At 44.9% G+C, this 18444-nt stretch overlaps 1 protein-coding gene across 6 annotated transcripts in view; it reads right to left on the bottom strand.

The window, feature by feature from the left end:
- Nucleotides 1-18444, bottom strand: part of ANXA3 (annexin A3) — a 50293-nt gene that overhangs the window by 20198 nt on the left and 11651 nt on the right. For all 6 annotated transcript variants that reach the window (XR_013997501.1, XR_013997502.1, XM_081117591.1 and 3 more), the window contains 4 exons: nt 12745-12832; nt 9323-9417; nt 6608-6721; nt 4288-4378 (listed from right to left, as the gene is read on the bottom strand). Coding sequence is in view for 4 of the 6 variants with exons in the window: in XM_081117591.1 (XP_080973717.1) it covers nt 4288-4378; nt 6608-6721; nt 9323-9417; nt 12745-12832 (388 nt within the window). In the remaining 2 variants the exon portion in view is untranslated. The remainder of the gene's footprint in view (nt 1-4287; nt 4379-6607; nt 6722-9322; nt 9418-12744; nt 12833-18444) is intronic.

The following is an 18444-nucleotide window of genomic DNA, read 5'->3' as shown; positions in this document are numbered from 1 at the left end:
GCGTGCCATCCAATTTCTATTGTCTTTCTTCCATAGTACTAGAACCCTCATCTTGAGCAAGACAATGCATGCAGCTTAAAGACTAACTCTTGGCTCTCCTCTGAGCTAGGTGCAGCTCCATGACTGAGCTCCTGCCAGTGAAATGTAGGCACACAAATGTGGCACTGCTGGGACATCTCGAGGGACAGCCCATGACTCTCTCGGTCCCCTCCTCCATCCTCGTGCCTGATCTGTAGATGGCACCTGGGCTCAGGTGGCCACCCTGGACTATGAAGATAAGGAGTGTGACTTCATGCCGGCATAAAAGTCAGCAGGCAGGGGCCTGGGGTCCTGAGAGTCCTGAGGCGCTCTCATGCAGGTTCTAGAATTGCCCGTCTCCAGGCCTCTTCTACATATGGGAGAAATATGCTTACGTCTTATCTGAGCCACTGTAACGGTTTTTGTTTAATTGATGCATACAGCTAGATTGTATTATTTGATAGCTCTCAAAAGAAAGCTACCCTAAAACAGACAATTTTTCTGTAACAAATGACAACTGTATGTTCATATATTTTAGTACTGACGGGTTGTAGCCCCTTTTGCATCACTTGTTATGCACATGCCCACTGACTTTAAATCTCTGTTCTGCTCCGTCCACACCTCACAATGATCCTCTTGGAGCCACATACCTGGGTGTAGCTGACCCCGGGTGGCTGTTTGAACTCTGCCCGCATCATTCTTAAGGGCTTTATAAATTAGTCATATGGACGCTTGTCCTTTTAAATCAATAAAAGACAATTACAGAAAGTGATACGAGATTATCTACTAGCAAGGACTATGTTGAGACAGAAATTCTTCCAGCATGATTTAGTCTCTTTTTATGAAAACTATGATTTGTCCAGAGCAACTCAAATAAGCAAAACTCACTATAAATATAAATTACACTATAAATACCAAATAACATTAGTTTATTATTAGGTCATTTTACCTAGTAGTCAGGATATTGTTTTGTCTTATCCTCACTTCAATTAGAAAAATAATTTATTTAAAAATATCAAGCCAAAGAACAAAGCTCTCATTTGTTAGAATCTGAGGAAGTATTTTATATTTTACAATCATCTAGATGAGACCTTATGGTCATCTCACGTAGCCTCCCACACCTCCCTGGACCCCAGATACTTTATAAGAAAAAGAACATGAAACAAAATGCCTAGTTCCTTTACGAGGGCCAAGTGGATGGATTTCTCATGCCTGGGTCACCATTTCACATTATATGACACCATCACTCGACTGCAACAGGGCTGGCATCTGACTAGAGGTGACCTGGTGGGAGAACTGTCCAGAATAACGCTCTCTACTAGAGGGGGCCTTCCTGAGCCCATTGAGGCTTCTCCCCAGGGAGTCAGCTGCACAGAAACAAGAGGCAAAGACAATAGCAAAAAAGGGAAAAGACTCCAAGAAAGAAGGCACAAAACAGAAGCCAAGAATAACCAGAAACCATGGGCAGATACCAGCTTCGCGTAAAAACGGCTGTGTGGTCAGGGAAGAGAGGAGCAGAAGCAGAGAGCGAGGGAGCTGCTGTGACGAAAACATCGGCACGCGGGTGCCCAGGCCACCGAGGGAGTGACAAGGCGGCCGGCCCGCAGCAGCGCTGCCGTGGCCCGAGTGGCTGCAGGGCCTGGCTACGCGTGACTGAGGCCGCCTCCTTTCCCCATGTTTCAGTGTCACTAGCCCCCACCAACCGAGGGAACCTGCACCGATTGCATTCCTACGGGCCGTCGGGGAGCTGGGCCCACACCGACGCCACACGCCTGGGAACTCTGACCTTGACCACAGAACGTCCCAAACGAGGGGAACCTGCACTGGCCTTAGGGTCCCAGTCTCGATGCTGAGGATGTTCGTTCAGTAAATACTTGAATCTGCCGTCCATTGTTCGGGGGAAGGCCAGCTCCACGGTTGTCAGTGCACAGTGCGGGGCTGCAGGGACCTCCTGCGGCCGGTCAACTCATGGAGCAGAGGCCTTTCTAAGAAACACCAGGAAGCAACAAGGACCCTCGGTGCAGAGCCCTGGCTCTAAGGATTTTTTATATGAAAATCTTGTTGAATTGATGGAAACAAGTTTTTTAAACACCTACAATGTACTTTACCCATCAAGTCGTTATCCCATCTACTCCAAATTTACCTTTCTACGCCCTGCTTTGTGGAGCTGGGTTTGGGACTCTGCAAATTACATTTCTCTTTTGCACCCACCCCCAGCACCCTGCCAGGTTCACCGATGTCGGGGCTGGGGGGCACCAGAGGGAGCCTGGGAGGCAGCAGGAGGAAAGAAGAGCCCGCTTGTTGCTGCTGTTCAGGCCAGTGTCAACCCAGTGAAGGGCTCTCTCCCTGACAGCGACCCGTCTCCAGACAACTAGACCAAGTCACTCTGCACCCCCACGGGGGTACCAGCTCCAGCCAGATGGAGCCCTGTCGCAGACGGCTGAACTCCTCCGAGCCCCCGAGGCGTCAACGCCTGCAAGACGCTCTGCTCCTCTGCGCTTCTAGCATCTGAAAACCCCAGCCTCCTTCCTTCGCTGTCCAGCCCTGGGGGTTACACCTCTGTGCCACACCTGTGTGCCTGTTCTGCTTTTCGGTCCTCTAAAAGGTGTCTAAGCAATTCTCTACATCAGATTCTCTCTGTTAAAGTACCAAGTGCTATTTCTGTTTTTCTCACTAGACCCTGATTATCACATCAACAATGAAACACCTACCACCGAGACATTTACCTTCTAATGAGACTTCCTCAAAGTAACCTCCCTGACCCCCACCTGGGGGCCAGTGTACCCCTCATTTAGACCCCTCCCACGGCAGAAGTTTCCTGACACACAAATACAGAAACTATGGGTCCCTTGAGGTACTTGGAGAGGGTTACAGAGGTCCTTGTATAACACAGAATTGGGCTGGTGTTTGTCCCGTTCCTGGGAAGATGCCTCTAAATCCTTGGAGTTTCCCAAATAACAGAAATGTCTTCGTTATCCGTGGCAGGCCCCATGAACCACAGTTGACTTTTGCTGACAAGATGCCTCAGGATCTGAGAGATCAGGGGCTGGTCACACCAGAAAGACTAACCACGTGATTAGAGGGTTCAGGTTTTGAGACACATGGTATCAGCCTGCCCTCTAGTGGAAGGAGGACTGCAGATGGAGTTTAAGCACGTGGCCAGTGCTTCAATCCATCATGACTATGTAAGGAGACCCCAGTAAGAACTCTGGACTCCAAAGCGGGGTGAGTCTCCCTGCTTGGTAATTATACATTGATGTGCTGGGAGAGTCACGCATCTTGAGGACATCGAAGCTTCGTATTTGGGACCCTCCCAGACTTCTCCCTATGCATCTCTTCATTTGACTAGTAAAACTCTAATGGTGATACAGCACTTTCTTGAGTTCTATCAGTCATTCTAGTGAGCTACTGAACCTGAGGGGAGAGTGAGAACCTCTGAATTTGTAGCCATTTGGTTAGAAGTGCATGTGGGCCCAGCCGGCGTGGCTCAGTGGTTGAGCATTGACCTAGGATCCGAGAGATTGCAGTTTGATTCCTGGTCAGGGCACATGCCCGGGTTGCAGGCTCGATCCCCAGCAGGGGGCGTGCAGGAGGCAGCTGATCAATGACTCTCATCACTGATGTTTCCATCTCTCCCTCTCCCTTCCTCTCTCTGAAATCAATAAAGACATATTTAAAAAAGAAAAGAAGCACATGTGTCCTGGGAACACCTGCCCTTGTGGCTGGTTTCTGAAGTAAGGGTAGCCTCGTGGGGCCTGCGCTCTAACTTGTGAAGTCACTAACCCTGGGTAGTTGGTGTCAGAATTGCATTGCAGGGGCTTTCTAATTTTTACATAGCTGACAGACTATTAGGACTTCAGATAATTATACTGAATCTACATGCTCAACACATTCTCTAAATGGTTCATCTAATTTCCCACACCGAAAGTCAGGAGGCTTATGTAAGTGGCTTTTAACATATAATATTAATATACAATGATTTGAATCTCTTACATTGATGAAATTAGCTGATTCAATTAAGCAGTGATTGCTGAGAGCAAAAGGGAAATTTAATGCCATTGTTATGTAGCAGTTTCTAGCTCAATCAAATTCAATTTTTCTCTGAAAATCCACAGACCTTAGCCCATTTTAGAGTGAAACCTCCTTTTGATGTCTTGCCTTCTCAAAGGCCTTATGGAAAAGAAATTGGTGGGTTTCTGGGAAAAGCAACACTGGCTCTGGCTCATACATGTGTGAATGGTGGTAAAGGTAAGCAGAGAGGACGATGACCTGTGTAGTAGGCTTGAGAGACCTCCTTCATCTGCCTGCTCGTCCTGGTGGTTAAGATTTCAATCAATGCATCTTCATCTGTTCCAGTGCCCTAAACAGGAAATCTATTTTTAGAACACTTACAAAACTTAATTTCATGCATTTCAGGGTTTTTTTCCTGTTCTTGACATTCTTTTTTTTTAGTTTATCTTTATTGTTGAAAATATTACAGATGTCCCCTTTAACCCCATTGATCCCTTCCACCCTTCACCCATCCCACCCCCCATTTCAGTCTTAATATCTTGTTTTATATGAATAAAAAGAACAGTTTTAAACAAATCAACATAAGGTCTTATATGGCTCTAAAGCAGTTTCTAATATTCCATATTTTAGCATTAAATAATATGAATCATGTGGAGTTAGCTGACATCAAGATTTCTCCCCAAATTTCATACTCTAGTGTAAAAATCAATTAAATAATTCTAGGAAGAAAGAGTATAAAGGGAAAAGCCTGTGTCATTCAAGATCAGAAGTGAGCATTTGAACATACCACTATATTTAGGAAGGCTCTGCAATTCTTTGGACTGAGTTCATCCCTACACAGCATGTATCATCCTCTTCATTCAGGGAGATTTTAAAGCCTCAATAATGTATAATGGGCCCATTGGTTTAGGGACTAGTAACCCCTGAGCCTATATTGAGTCTATACTGAGAACACTGAATCACACTGACACTCCAAGAGAAGCCATTTACACTAGGACTTGAGCAAATAAGACCGATGCAGCATATGGACATAGGCTGGCGTCTGTCTCTCCATCACAGATTCCTAGTTGCCCCCATATTTCTCCTTTAAAAATTATTAATTAATTTAAAATTTTTAAATATTTTTTAGAGCAGTTTTAGGTTTACAGCAAAACCGAGTGGACCCAATACATCTTTTAGCTTCCTTGCTTGGTAGTAGAACCCCTAATTTTTAACGTAGCACATAGCTACCCAAATAAATACCGTAGGTCTCAGCTTCCCTTAGAGCTAGGTTTATCCATATAACTACATTCTCATCAATGGAATATATGTGAAGTACCACATACAGTGTCTGATGGTCCTCAAGGATCAGAGGTGAACAGTTTTTTTGTCCCTTACTCTTTTTAGCTTGGATGAAGACATAATGGCTGGACTTAAACTGGATATTTGTTGAACTGGGGTGGTCAGGAGAGGGTGCAAGGGAGGAGTGGGTGTGATGGTTTTAGGTGTCAACTTGGCCAGGCTACAGTCCTCAGTTATTTAACCAAACACTAATTAGGTGTTGCTGTGAAGGTGTTTTGTAGATATAACTGAAGTCCATTACCAGTTGACTTTAAGTAAGGGAGATTGTTTTAGATATTTTATGTGGGCCTAATTTAGTCAGTTGAAAGGCCGTATGAGCAGACCTGAGGCTCCCCTGAAAAAGAAAAAATTCTACCTGTGGGCGGCAGCTCCACTTGTGCTAAGAGTTCAAGTCTGCCCTTCAGATTTTAGATTTGCCTAGCCAGCTCCATAATCATGTAGCCAATTCCTTGCAATACATCTCTTAATATATATCTCTTGCCTACTGGTTCTGCCTCTCTGGGGAACCCTGACTGATACAGACAGAATTTTAAAAAGTCAGAGAGATAGACAGGAGCCAGATTGTGCTGGATAATGAAGGTCATGGTAAGGAGTTTAAATTTTAAGTATTCAAATCCATTGGTGATTTATGCAGCTGAATTACATAAAAGATTCTAAAAATAACTTTATAAAAATGATTTTGGCTATTCTGTGTGCATACATTTGAGATGTGCAAAAATGGAGGCAAAGGGACCAATTAGGAGGCTATTGGTATGGTCCAGTCAAGAGATGATGGTGGTTGAACTAGAATATTAGCAATGGATTTTGAGAGATGTGCTCTCATTTTTGATGACTCTTGGAGTAGAGCTAATGGGCCTGCAGACAGATTTGGGAGCTCTGAAGAGTGAGGGAAAGCAAGGGATCAAAGGTAACCCTAAGTCTTTGGCCTAAGCAATGGGGTTGATGATGGTGCCATTCATTCTGAATGACAGCAAAATAGGGAAATTGACTCCTCAGATTAAACAACAAATAAAATTTGAATGTGACAATGTCCTCTCAGCCCAGGATCATGTGGGCTCAAGGTTCTACAGCTGCTTCCCATTTCAGAGTTGTTCTACCAATTGGAGAGCACAGAATCAAAATGACATCCAAATCTAGCACATTTACACTCATATCTTAAGTGTGCACTGGAAGAAAGTCACTATTTTTGATGACATAGTCAAATCCTGGGCAGAAGTGGCTCAGGTAGGGCTCATACCTTCATGGATTTCTTCAGCTGCTTTGCGTCAAACACTGCCGGAGGTGTCACGAGGGCTACCATGAGATGCTCAAAGTGGCCAGAGAGATCGCCCTTCAGGTCATCTTTCAGTTTCTGAAATTAAAAAGACCCCAAAAGGTACATGTGATATACCCTTTCTTTTTCTTCCTCTAAGTTGCCTAGTGAAAGATGACCATATGTAACAATACAGATGAAAACATGCCCATCCACAGGGAATAAATGGTCATGGGGAAAATATTTCTACGGATATTAATCTGCAATTTATGATTGCTTCCAAAATGTCCTTCTATTTCATGGAAGGTTTCCTGAAGAAAAGCCAATGAAGGGAGTTTCCACGAGAGCCACAAATAGGAACTGTGTATTCAGACGCATTTCCTAGGTCCTTGATACTCTCAGTGCCGGGACTGGGGTGAGGAAAGAGGGAAGGGAAGACCAGGAACCCTAGAATTCCCACCCGGTTGCAGCGGCAGAAGCTCTCTTCCTGCCTTGCTTCTCAGTGACTGCCAAAGAGCTTCAAAAAGAAGGGGGAAGGGAAGGCAGTGGTTGGTCATTTGTCTCTGGTAAGAGTATAGAACTGGGAAGCATCAAAAGTAATTTCTGGTAACAGAAGCAGGGGGAACCCTACGTGTGGCAACAGGGCAGACATTATACATTGATACTGTGCTTTAATGCTATTTCCATACATTATGTAAGTATGATCCACCATCCCTGCTTGAAGGCAGGGAACATGGTTTTTATTTCCAATATTCAGAGAAGTGTTCGTGAATATTTTTCTTGCTTTTGGTTATTTTTAGCTCTGGAACAGAGGCTGGCAGCCTCCCAGACAGCTATGACAAGGTGGATACCAACCAGCGTCTACCAAGCCCCTGAGGGCAGGGGGCGGGCCATGCTCCTGCATGGAAATTGCATGCAAACAGATGGAATGCAGCCAAATGCCACTAGCTCTGCTTTAATTGCCACAGGGTGTTTCCTCTCTAAATGCTAATTCCACCACCATCTGTCCTCAAACCGAGACTTTCCAACTGAATCTATTTCACATGCTCTCATTCTATCCCACTGTGAGAAATGGTTGTCACCCTTCACCTCCATCCTTCCTCCATATTTTGCGAATCCTGAAAGGCCAATGGGTCATTCATGTTCCCTATTCATGAGTGTGCTGCTTTGCCTAGAAGCTTGGCAATTCACTGAATTCAACAAAAGTTTACTGGGCTCCTGCTCTGTGCTAGGCACTTAAAGGTCAGTTAGACACAGTCTTTACCACTAGGACATTATGCTCTAATGGGAAAAATAGAAATATTCAAATATGAAATTTCAATATATTAAATATCTGGTAAAGTGTGAAGGTCAAGTATCTGAGAAGGGTGTTTCGGTGGAGTCTGGGACTTGGAGAACCCTTTCAGGAGGTGATGTCTGAGTTGCCTTTGCATGGCCAGGACACTCGATTCTCACCTGGACCCAACAGCCCAACTGGTCTCCGTCACCACTCTTTCCCCTGCACAGCTCATTAGCATGAAAGCTAAAATAATCTTCTAAAGCTGTTAGATCACATTACTCCCTTGTTCGCAAACCCTCAGTGGTTCTCTTTTATCTAAACTCTGTACCAGACCCCAAGGCCCAGCATGTTCTAACCCTCTCTCCAACCTCAACTCTCCCCTCCTCTCCCTCTGACTTTCCACGCTGCCACCATATTGGAACTCTTTCTGTTTCTGAAAATTCCCACCTGGGTTTGCCTCGGGGCTACTGCATTTGCTGCACCTTCTGTCTGAAATGCTCCTCTCTCCAGATCAAGCAGAGCAGAACCCTTGGTATTTAGTCATAGCTGAGTAAGGTAACAACCCCTCACTGACATTTCTTCACCACCGATCTAAAGGAGCCATTCACGGGTCATCCTCCAGCAATCATCCCATTTTAATTCTCTCACAGCACTTCCCAATATCTGAATTTATTTTATTTACATATTTATTATTTTTCTAATAGAATGGTAGCTCTGTGAAAGAAGAGAGGTTCTGCTTTTTATGCCAGTGAACCTCCAATGTCTAGGATCTCTTCTGACTCAGCGTAGTACCCAAGTCCTGACACAGAGTAGTCCATTACTGAACAAATAAAGTGAAGAAAGAGGCACACAAATGTTCCTGTATAGTTCTTAATGTAACTTCCTGTACTTAGTAAGTTTCCATTTGCTGAATGAATTAAACCTATAATCACATACACATGTTAAAGTTGAAAGAGAAATGAAAGCTCATCTAAGACAGGATTTATCGGATAGTTGGTCAGGTAATTCTTCGTTGGGGGGCGGGAGCTTTCTTGTGCATTGACGATGTTCAGCAGCATCCCTGACCTGTACCCACCGGAGGCCAGAAACACCCCTCTCTCCCCCACCAGCTGTGAGATCAAAGTGCCTGGAGCCATCGCCAGCTATTCCCTGGAGAGTAAAACCATTCCTGGGTCAGAGCCACCCATCTAAGGCAACCTTCCTTCTTCAACAGGTGAAGAAATTAAGGCCCAGAAAGATCAGATAACGTGCCCAAGGCCACTCAGCCAGCTAAGGGCAAAACCAGGGCGCATATTCCGGGCTGCTGCCTCGATACACCCGGGCTTCCGCCCACAGCCGGCTTCAGGCAGACCCGTGGGCGTCACGCCCGGGCCACCCCGTGCCATGAGCGGAGCTCCCCGCTGCCAGGCTGGCCACGGCACCTTTCCATAGGCCGCTTCATAATCCTTGGCAATCCGCTGCCGCTGCGCACTCGATCTCTCGGTGAGAATGCTGATGAGTGTTTTCTCGTCAGTTCCTAAACGCAACGAGAATAATTTCACTCACCATCGACCCAAATATGCTTAATATCTGTCATGAACAAAAGAAAAATGATCAGTGGTCTGAAACAAATACAGACAGGAAGACACGTTAATTTTTCACTTCCAGGTTACTACCAGGTGGAAATTTTTATTTCTTTGTTTGCTTGACTTTTGGGAAAGGAAAATAACTTTATTTGGATAGTTTTGGGGGAAGAAAACAATCGTTGCCTAAGTATCCCTCTGATGAAGCAGCACAGGAACATACTGTTTTTTGGACCATGTGTTTTCATCTGTATGAGGTTCAGTTACTATCTTGTCTTTTCTTACCTCCTCCATACTTGATAGAAAAATCTTCTTTCCTCTAAAAGAGAGGAACTCACATTTATTGAGAACCTACCATGTACTAGGCACCTTTTAATTACTGTCATATTTCATATTCACAGGGGCCCTGGGCGGCAGGTATGATGAAGCTGTCCTAAAGGCGAAGGCACTAGCCCTGGCCGGGCAGCTCAGTCGGTCAGAGTGTCGTCCCGCTATGCCAAGGTTTGGGGTTCGATCTCTGGTCAGGGCACACAAAAGAAGCAACCAATGAATGCATAAATGCGTGGAACAACAAAGGGATGTTTCTCTCCCTCTCTCTAAAATCAATCAATAAATTTAAAAAAGAAAGAAAAAAAAAGATGAAGACACTAACACTTGGAAAACTTGCCTCACTTGCTAAAGTCATGCAGCTTTTAAGTGGTGTAGCAGGAATTTGAACCCAAATCTCTGACTCCAAAACCTCTCTCTCTGGTTCATACCTCTCTCAGGCATTCCACGTCTATATACTTAACCATCTGAGTAAAGAATAACATCAGGCCAGGGCTGATGTTGGCCTTCCAAGAATGACCTCAAGATCACTAGTTTCTTGATAATTATAGCATTAAGATAATGTGGGAGTCGTGTTAGCCTCCGTCGCGGGAGAGGAACGCACCTGCATGCGTTGGGCCTGCATGACAAGAACAGTGTAAGAGAGCAACTGGAATGTTGGACTCAGCTTCTCTGTGTGGAGGTGACTCACACACACCTCGGCTATGCATTCCCTTGGCAATCAACGGTACACACTCTCCATCACTGATGGGACCAAGGAACTGGGTACTTGGTTAGCTACTAAGCCTTCCATTGAAAGGCGCTGCCCCACTGTATCTGTGGTCTTGTGTTCGTCTCTAAAGTTAAGACAACACAGACTTAGATTCAAGCTGTGAGTCTGATTAACTGGGACCTGTAAGGGCATCTGTGTTGGTACGTGACCAGACATGTCCACCTGCATGTGAAACTCAGCATGCCCCGGGCTGAGTTCGTTTTACTTCCTCTCTGGCTTCCCTTTCATTCTGTTCCCTCATCAGCGACACTATGGATGGAGTCATCCAACCAAGAACCCCGGAGTCATCCCACACTCCTCTCTCCTCTTTGCTCCCTGCACAGTAGCAGTCACCTGCACCTCTCAGATCTGCCCTCTCCTCTGCCTGTGGCTCACCACGTGTTACCCAGGAGCTTCAGCAGCCTCCTAGCCTGACCCCCTTATAACTCATACCATCTGTCGCTGCCTAACTAAAGCTTTAAAACATGCACCTGTTCATAATGATTCTTGGCTGAAATCGTAATGGCCCTCGTTAACCTTCAGGATGAAGGCTACACCCCTTTGCTCGTACACAGGTCACTGGGATCTAGCTCGGATGCTCTGTGGAGCGGCTTCAGGATGTGCCTACGCAGGAGGACCACGGCTACTGCCAGTGGGTACTGACTTAGGGTCATGAGAGGCTGGCATGCCCATGAGCTCCCCTGTGAGAATTCTGGTTTCCCCAGGGAGCAACAATCTTGATCGTTGGTGCAGCAGGAACCTAACCCAAACCTCTGACTCCAAAACATGTCCCTCTCTGGTCCATCTCTCTCTCAAGCATTTCAGATCCACAAACTTGCAATAAAATGTACCATAACCAATGTTGGAAGAAAACCACAGATTGGAAGAAGATATTTTCATGGCCTGTGATTTTTAAAAACTTTAATATCCAGTATTTATAACAAAAATCCCTGCCAACTATGAAGAAGACGATCCAACTAAAAACTGGGTAGAAGATATGACAAAATCAATCTTGGAAGGAGGGAGCAAATAAACAAGAAATGGCGCTTCACTGACTCAGCCGTGGGATGTGGAGAAGAAAGGAAACGCGTGCAGAATGCGGTACCATTTTAGTCCCACGCAGTTGGAAAACTGAATAATACGTGACCTTGGCAAGTATTGGTGAAAATACGGAGCAGGAGGAAATCTCCCGTATTCCTGCTGGGAATGCTAACTTGTATGTTCATTTCAGAGAGCAGTTGGCCAAATGTTTAATGTGAAGATAAATACCTTGAACCTAGAAATTCCTATTGTTTTATTCTAGATAAATGCTAGCAAGTGTGCACGCAAGACATAAGCAGGAATATTCAATGCGGTATTTTTATATTGTAATAGAAAAGAATTGTAGGCAACTTAAACATTCCATCAATATTCCCATCTGATGACATAGCAGTTCAATAGGCTGCTATGCAGTTAAAATTAATGAACTAGAGCTAAATATATCTACAGGGATAAATCTCAAAAACATAATGTTAAGGGATAAAAAGCTGCAGAAGAATGTATGCAGCATGATTTCAATTTATACTGTTTGAGAGCAAAACAGTACGTACATACATGTGCAGTTACGAAATTACAAGATTCCTGGGAATAAACTAGTTTAGGATAGTGTTTCTCTCCAGGGAATGAGATCCTGGAAGAACTGGCAGGGACCATATCTGTGACAGCTTATAATGATGATGATAATTATTGTTCTTGGTAGCAGTGATGGTGATGGTAGTGTTTAATATTAAGGAAATACGACATGATTTAAGATTTAATAAAACTGGGTTCCGTATACTTTTCTCAGTGTTTCACAATTTTAAGTCCCTTACAATTTCTCTAATTAAGTAAGCCAACTTGGGCAAACTGAACCACTTCACCTTCAGACAGTAAAAGATGATCTAATTTGCATCAACATTAAGAAAGGAATGAAATGCCCAGCTGGGCGTGGCTCAGAGGTTGAGCGTTGACCTGGGATCCAGGCGATCGGGGTTCGATTCCCGGTCAGGGCACATGCCCGGGTTGCGGGCTCGACCCCCAGCAGGGGGCGCGCAGGAGGCAGCCGATCAATGACTCTCTCATCAGTGATGTTTCTCTCTCTCTCCCCCTCTCCTTTCCTCTCTCTGAAATCAATAAAGATATATTTTAAAAAGAAAAAAGAAAGGAAAGATAAAGCATGACTCACCAAGCCCTCGGATGGCCTTCTGAATCGCTTCCGCATCCGCTGATGGGCTGAAGCCTGGATAGTCACGCACTGTCCCACGGGGTCCCACCTGGAAGGAAGGATCTGAGAGTCCCACTAGTTCAAAATGACATCTTTGTTTGTATTCCATCTGCATATTCCCGTGCGTGTGTGTGTGTGTGTGTGTGTGTGTGTGTGTGTGTGAGAAACATAGCACCCCCAGAATCTGCACCCCTTCCTCTCCCCTCAGGAGAGGTGCGCGCAACATGACCTCTACCGCACGCACTATGGGCCTGTCCTTTTTCTCTCTCGTGTAACAAGTTAGAGTATAAATTCTATTAACCCTGGTAGCTCTGAAGAATATTGGCTTTAAAGTTGCATCTGCGTCGAAGCAAAGAGCAAGTGGGGATGTCTTCCATCCTTTGTTTTTAAGAGAATTCACAGCCCCTCGCTGCACCTCCGCAGAAGCAGCTGAGGGCCACAGGCCCACGTCTAACTAATGCTGACCGCTGCCCTCGGGGAGCCCTGCGCCGAAGAGTCCCTGTGGGAAAACCCTGCTAGGACTGCCTGTCGGGAGCTTTGTTTAATCGGTGTGCAATTGTGGCTGATAAATTCTCTTCGGAAAAGTCACTGACAGGGATCTTCAGGAACAGCATGGAAACGAAAACTGCCACGGTACTGATTTTAAACACATGCATTAGAGACGTGTCAGTAAGCTGTGAAAGGCCATCCTGCAGAAAGAAGAAGATACCTTAAAACTGCTTACGAGGCTACAGAACAGCCACAAGACACTGAGAGAAATCCAAGTAAACATGCACTTATAGGGCATTTTCTAACTCCTGGAATAAAAAACCTCTCTTTACAGTAATAATGGGTTTTTTCCCCCGAACTGATTTTCCTACCCTGTTACTGAGTAATAGTGGCCCTGTTATTCTGTGTTACTATGGCTTCATTTAGGCTCTCCTGGAATGTTCAATATTTTCATGAAAGGACATTATCTGTCACATCAAAGTGACAGAGAATTAATGTTCTGGCACAGTAAAAAATGACAGTCTGTTGATTTACTAGATTAGATTGAACAATCTGGGTCAATACAATCAACCATCATAATCTTAGAGTATCCAAAATAAAGAGTTTTTGATTCTAAAAAATTAATATGAGTCAGGAACTAGATGGGCAAGTGCCTGATCTAAAGGCACCGTAAGAAGTCAGTCACTTCAACATAACCATGGGAGAATTCTCCTCCAGGGCTTAAGAAATATATTATGGATTCACAGAGCCAACCAACTTCATTTCAATTCTATCCATCTGTGAACTTTTCAGTTTATGTGTCCACCCTCCAAGTGTAGCATTCTAGAGGGACCACCCCAATATTACAGCGTTTGGGTGCCTCATGCCCAGCGCGGTACCAGGCATTTGATATACATTAACTATAGCCTGTATCACAGTCCTGACCAGTGAGTAAAGTGACACATTGCGCGTACAAGACACCAAGATGTAAGAAGGCTGGAGAACTGCTCAAGTCCACATGACTAGATAAGCAGCGGCACTTAAATTGGAATGTGGTCATGCCCACTGCACCCTTTCCTGGTGTTTCTTGAAATCTGGCCTCTGCACCACCTGGAGTGATTGTTTAAAATGCAGCCGACCGGGCCCTGTCATGGACACACTGAATCGTACTCCTTAGAAAGGAGGCGTTAAGGTGGACATGGCACATTTAAGAAGCTCCCCACGTGGTTCTGGGCCATGCAGATAAACACAGTTGCTTCTGAACACAAAAAGACCAAGTAGGAGCCCATTCTAATTATCTCATGAATGATGAAAACTCAGGGTTTCCAGTCTAGCTGTGTCCTTACACTGCCCTGTACAACCTACACATCAAAACACGCTGAAATTCCAATGTGCAAAATTAGAGAAGAATGAAGTTCCCAATCTGTTATGCAACTTGATACCCAGTAAAATTTAAGTGGGAGGGAACTATTCATTTAATTAAACAAAAAAACTAAACAACACCACACACACATCCCCCAGATTGAAAAAATGCACTGGCACTCTGAAGTAGAATCTTAGTGATTTCAAACTGTTTTAGTTATTTGAATGAGCAGTATAGTTTATTTGATAGACTTGGTGGCCCAGAACATTCAGAAATATTTCTATGACTTATGAAAAAATCTTACAGTAAAAGTAATAGAATCTTTTAAGTTAATACATGCCAGGCAGTGAACAAAGCATTTTGTAGACAACTTATTTAACTCTTACAATGGCCTTAATAAGATTTTATTATTTCCATTTTAAAGTGGAAGAAACTCAATCTTGGAGAAATTATTTGCTTAACATAACTCTGCTACTAAGGGTGGCTTCCAAATTTGAACCCACCTCCTTGTGCTCTACACCACATCACAGTGCCTCACAGGACTCCACACAGTGGTTCTTAAAGCGTGGTTCCTGGATCAGCAAGTAGCCTCAGCCTCGGCCTCAGCCCCAGCCTCAGCCTCGGCCTCGGCCTCAGCCTCACTGGGGACTTGTTAACAGTGCAAATTATCAGGCCCCACCCCAGTCTTAGAAATCAATAGCTCTGAGGCTGAGACTCAGGACTCGCGTTTTTAACAAAGTCCTCCAGATGATTCTAATGCACTCTAAAGTTTAAAAACCACGGCTCTATTTAGTCTCAGCTGCCCAGGAAACCAAAGCATAAATAAGCAAACAAGTCCTAGATTCTTTTATGGGCGTGGAAGAATTTGAGGGTGAGCTCATTGTTTCAGGAATGTTGGCGCTTTTGCCGCCAAACAAAACTATCTGCCTTGCCTGCTTCACTGCAGGCTTCATTCCTTGACATTTAAATTACTAACCGATATTTGACTTCGTTTATTTCCACTAATTCAACTACCCTAATGAAGTGTCAGTGCTAGAGTAGGACACTGCATGAATACTTGTCAGTCTTTTTTTTTTTTTTAAACCATGTTTAACCAGATTTCCACCCACATTCCTTAAACATATTTAGTTGCATTCCTTTTTTCAACTTGACCTTCAGATGCCCCAAAAGAAAAAATGAACCTGAAACCAGTGGAAAAGAGAGTAAAGCGAGCAGTGTGTAAATAAAGGGGGAAATAACACGAGCTCTTTACATTAGTAACAATTGCTGCTGTTACTATGAGCTGAGTACTGTGCTAACCATGTTTCCAGCATTAGCTCATTCAATCCTCACAACGAACTTATAAGGCAGATATAATAACTTCTATTCACAGACGGGAATGAAACTGATGCTTAAGTAACTTGCCCAAGTTCACAGCCAGCAAGTGATCGGTCTCATCAATCTTTGCTGTAACTAGTAGGCTAGGCTGCGTCTTATTAGAACAATCTTCTTCATGCCAATATAATTTTCCCTGACCGTCTAAAACTGTCCTTTGGAGGTCGGACATGGCACATGAGGCATTGAAGCCACTGATGTTGGGGATTTGTCTGTTGCAACCCCTGAGAGAGGCTGGTGTGTTTTGACTCAAGAAAGCCAACAGTAGCTATTTCTTCATGCAAAGTGCACTGGGTTTGCAAGAAGTTAAACATTAGCATTTAGAAGAATGGGTGAAAGAGAAAAACACAAGGTGCCCATCCTGTTGACAAGAAACATAATTTAAAGCCAAATGCTCCAGAGCAAGAAGAGCAGCTGCTGCAGGTACGTTGAAGGTGAGGCGAAGCTGAATCACTCCTCCCTTCATAAAGCCCTGTAAAGTTCATGCCCAAAGGCTGAGCTTTCAAATCACTGCCTCATGGAAACCTCCAGGACTCAGGAACTCTCGAGGAGCCAGGGAAAAATGGTCATTCTCTGCTCAGTGTAAGAACAGTCTGGCCATGAAGGCTTAGGCTTGTGACAAAAGAGAAAATGGAGTAGGCTAAAAAAACAAAGCAATCGAAACTTGGAAAATGTAAGACTTCTCTTTCGACTTTTCAAGTAAAAGGTGATTTTCAAAACCAAAGAAATTATACCATGAAAGGCCCTGAAATGAAATATGGGCAAGTGAGGCAGGTGTTATGGGTTGAACTGTAGTGAGGCAGGTGTTATGGGTTGATTTGTAGTGAGGCAGGTGTTATGGGTGAACTGTGTCACCCCCAAAAAAGATATGCTGAAGTCCTAATCCCCAGAACCTCAGAATGGGACCTATCTGGATATCAGGTCATTGCTGATGATCAGGTAAGATGAGGCCATACTAGAGTAGGGTGGGCCCCTGATCTAACTGGTGTCCTCAGAAGCCAGCCGTGTGAAGACAGATACCCACAGGGAGGATGTGACGTGATGACGAAGGAATGAAGGCAAGGCCTGGAGCTGCTAAGAACACCAAAGACTGCGAGCAAACCACCAGAAGCCGGGGCTCCCCTACAGGTTTCAGGGGGAGCATGGCCCTACCTACTCCACGATTTCGGACTTCTAGCCTCCAGAACTGTGAGACAATAAATTTCTCTTTTTTAAAACCATCCAGTTTGTGGCACTTTGTGACGACAGCCTCAGAAAATGTCAGAGAAAAGGATTGGTAGCCAGAAGGTCGTGCAGGGCAAATACCAGGGGCCTTATCTTCTCCCGGAGGCCGCAGGCCCTCAGTGCTCACTGCAAACAGAGGGCTCCCCATGGCCACCACCACTGCCACCACCGGTCGCTCTCCACCCAGGCAGCAGCCTGGGGGACGCCTGACAGAAGCGAGGCTGACATGGCTTCGCTATGCCAGCAATGCGTCTAGAGGTCTAAGGACATGTCTGCACTTCACCTTGCACTCAAAGGGGAAAATATCTACACTCACAGCTTTTCTTGTTCTGACTTCACCAGGACAGTCACAGAGCAGGAGCACTGGAATGTGACCACAGAGGCCAGGGCTGGGCTGGAGCAGATAGATAAATGTGACTCAGTTCTCTGGGAGGCCAGCTGACACACGTGGAACTCTTTCTGATCTTAATGCCTCTGTGTGTGCCGTTTCCCCCACCTGGAGTGTTTTTCTACCTTCGGTTCCCTGCATACAGGTCATCTCCGAGGACCTGGCCACCAGCCCTGGCCACCTGACCCAAGTGGGTCCACTCCTGTTATTCTCCATCCCAGCAGCCTCCCCTCGCAGGGCACTCAGCATTCGGTAACATCCCTCACTGTTTAGACCTGTGTCTCCACCTCCTCTAAATAGAGTTCCAGAGGGAAGAGACCTTTTGTTTAAAATATATCCAGCTCCTAGTCCAGAGCTTACCCTCCAGATAGGGGCTTAATAACTGTGAATAAGTTTTGCTAGAAGCAGATGGAAACAGACAATGACATCCCAAGGTATAGGATTTCTCCAAGGTCTACACTAGATGATGGCCTGATGAAGTTGCTTCTTTCAAATATCCACAGTCCAGAGATCAGAGTGATCGTTGTATCCTGGGAGATCTTGGAGGGAACATTTCAGCGACCACTTTCAGCACCACAGGCTACGCCAGGTCTAAGATGGTTCCAGAAGCTGGGATGGATGTCTGGTGCACTAGGGATCTTTCCAGTGACTCTATTACCTCTCCAAGCTCTCAGGGTTACCCTGACAAAGGCAGCGAACCCAACTCTCTGGATTGGGCTTGAAGCACTGGGTCCCCAGAAAGACACTATCAACACAAACTTTTTAGAATAACTTTCATCATTTGTTTGAAATAGATTACAGTTTTATTCCTCTTCTTTCAAGTTATCTAGCATCAGTATCTAAA

This window comes from Miniopterus schreibersii, assembly GCF_964146895.1.
Source record: "Miniopterus schreibersii genome assembly, chromosome: 1".
Lineage (NCBI taxonomy): Eukaryota > Metazoa > Chordata > Mammalia > Chiroptera > Miniopteridae > Miniopterus > Miniopterus schreibersii.
This window is presented reverse-complemented; position numbering and strand designations above follow the sequence as displayed.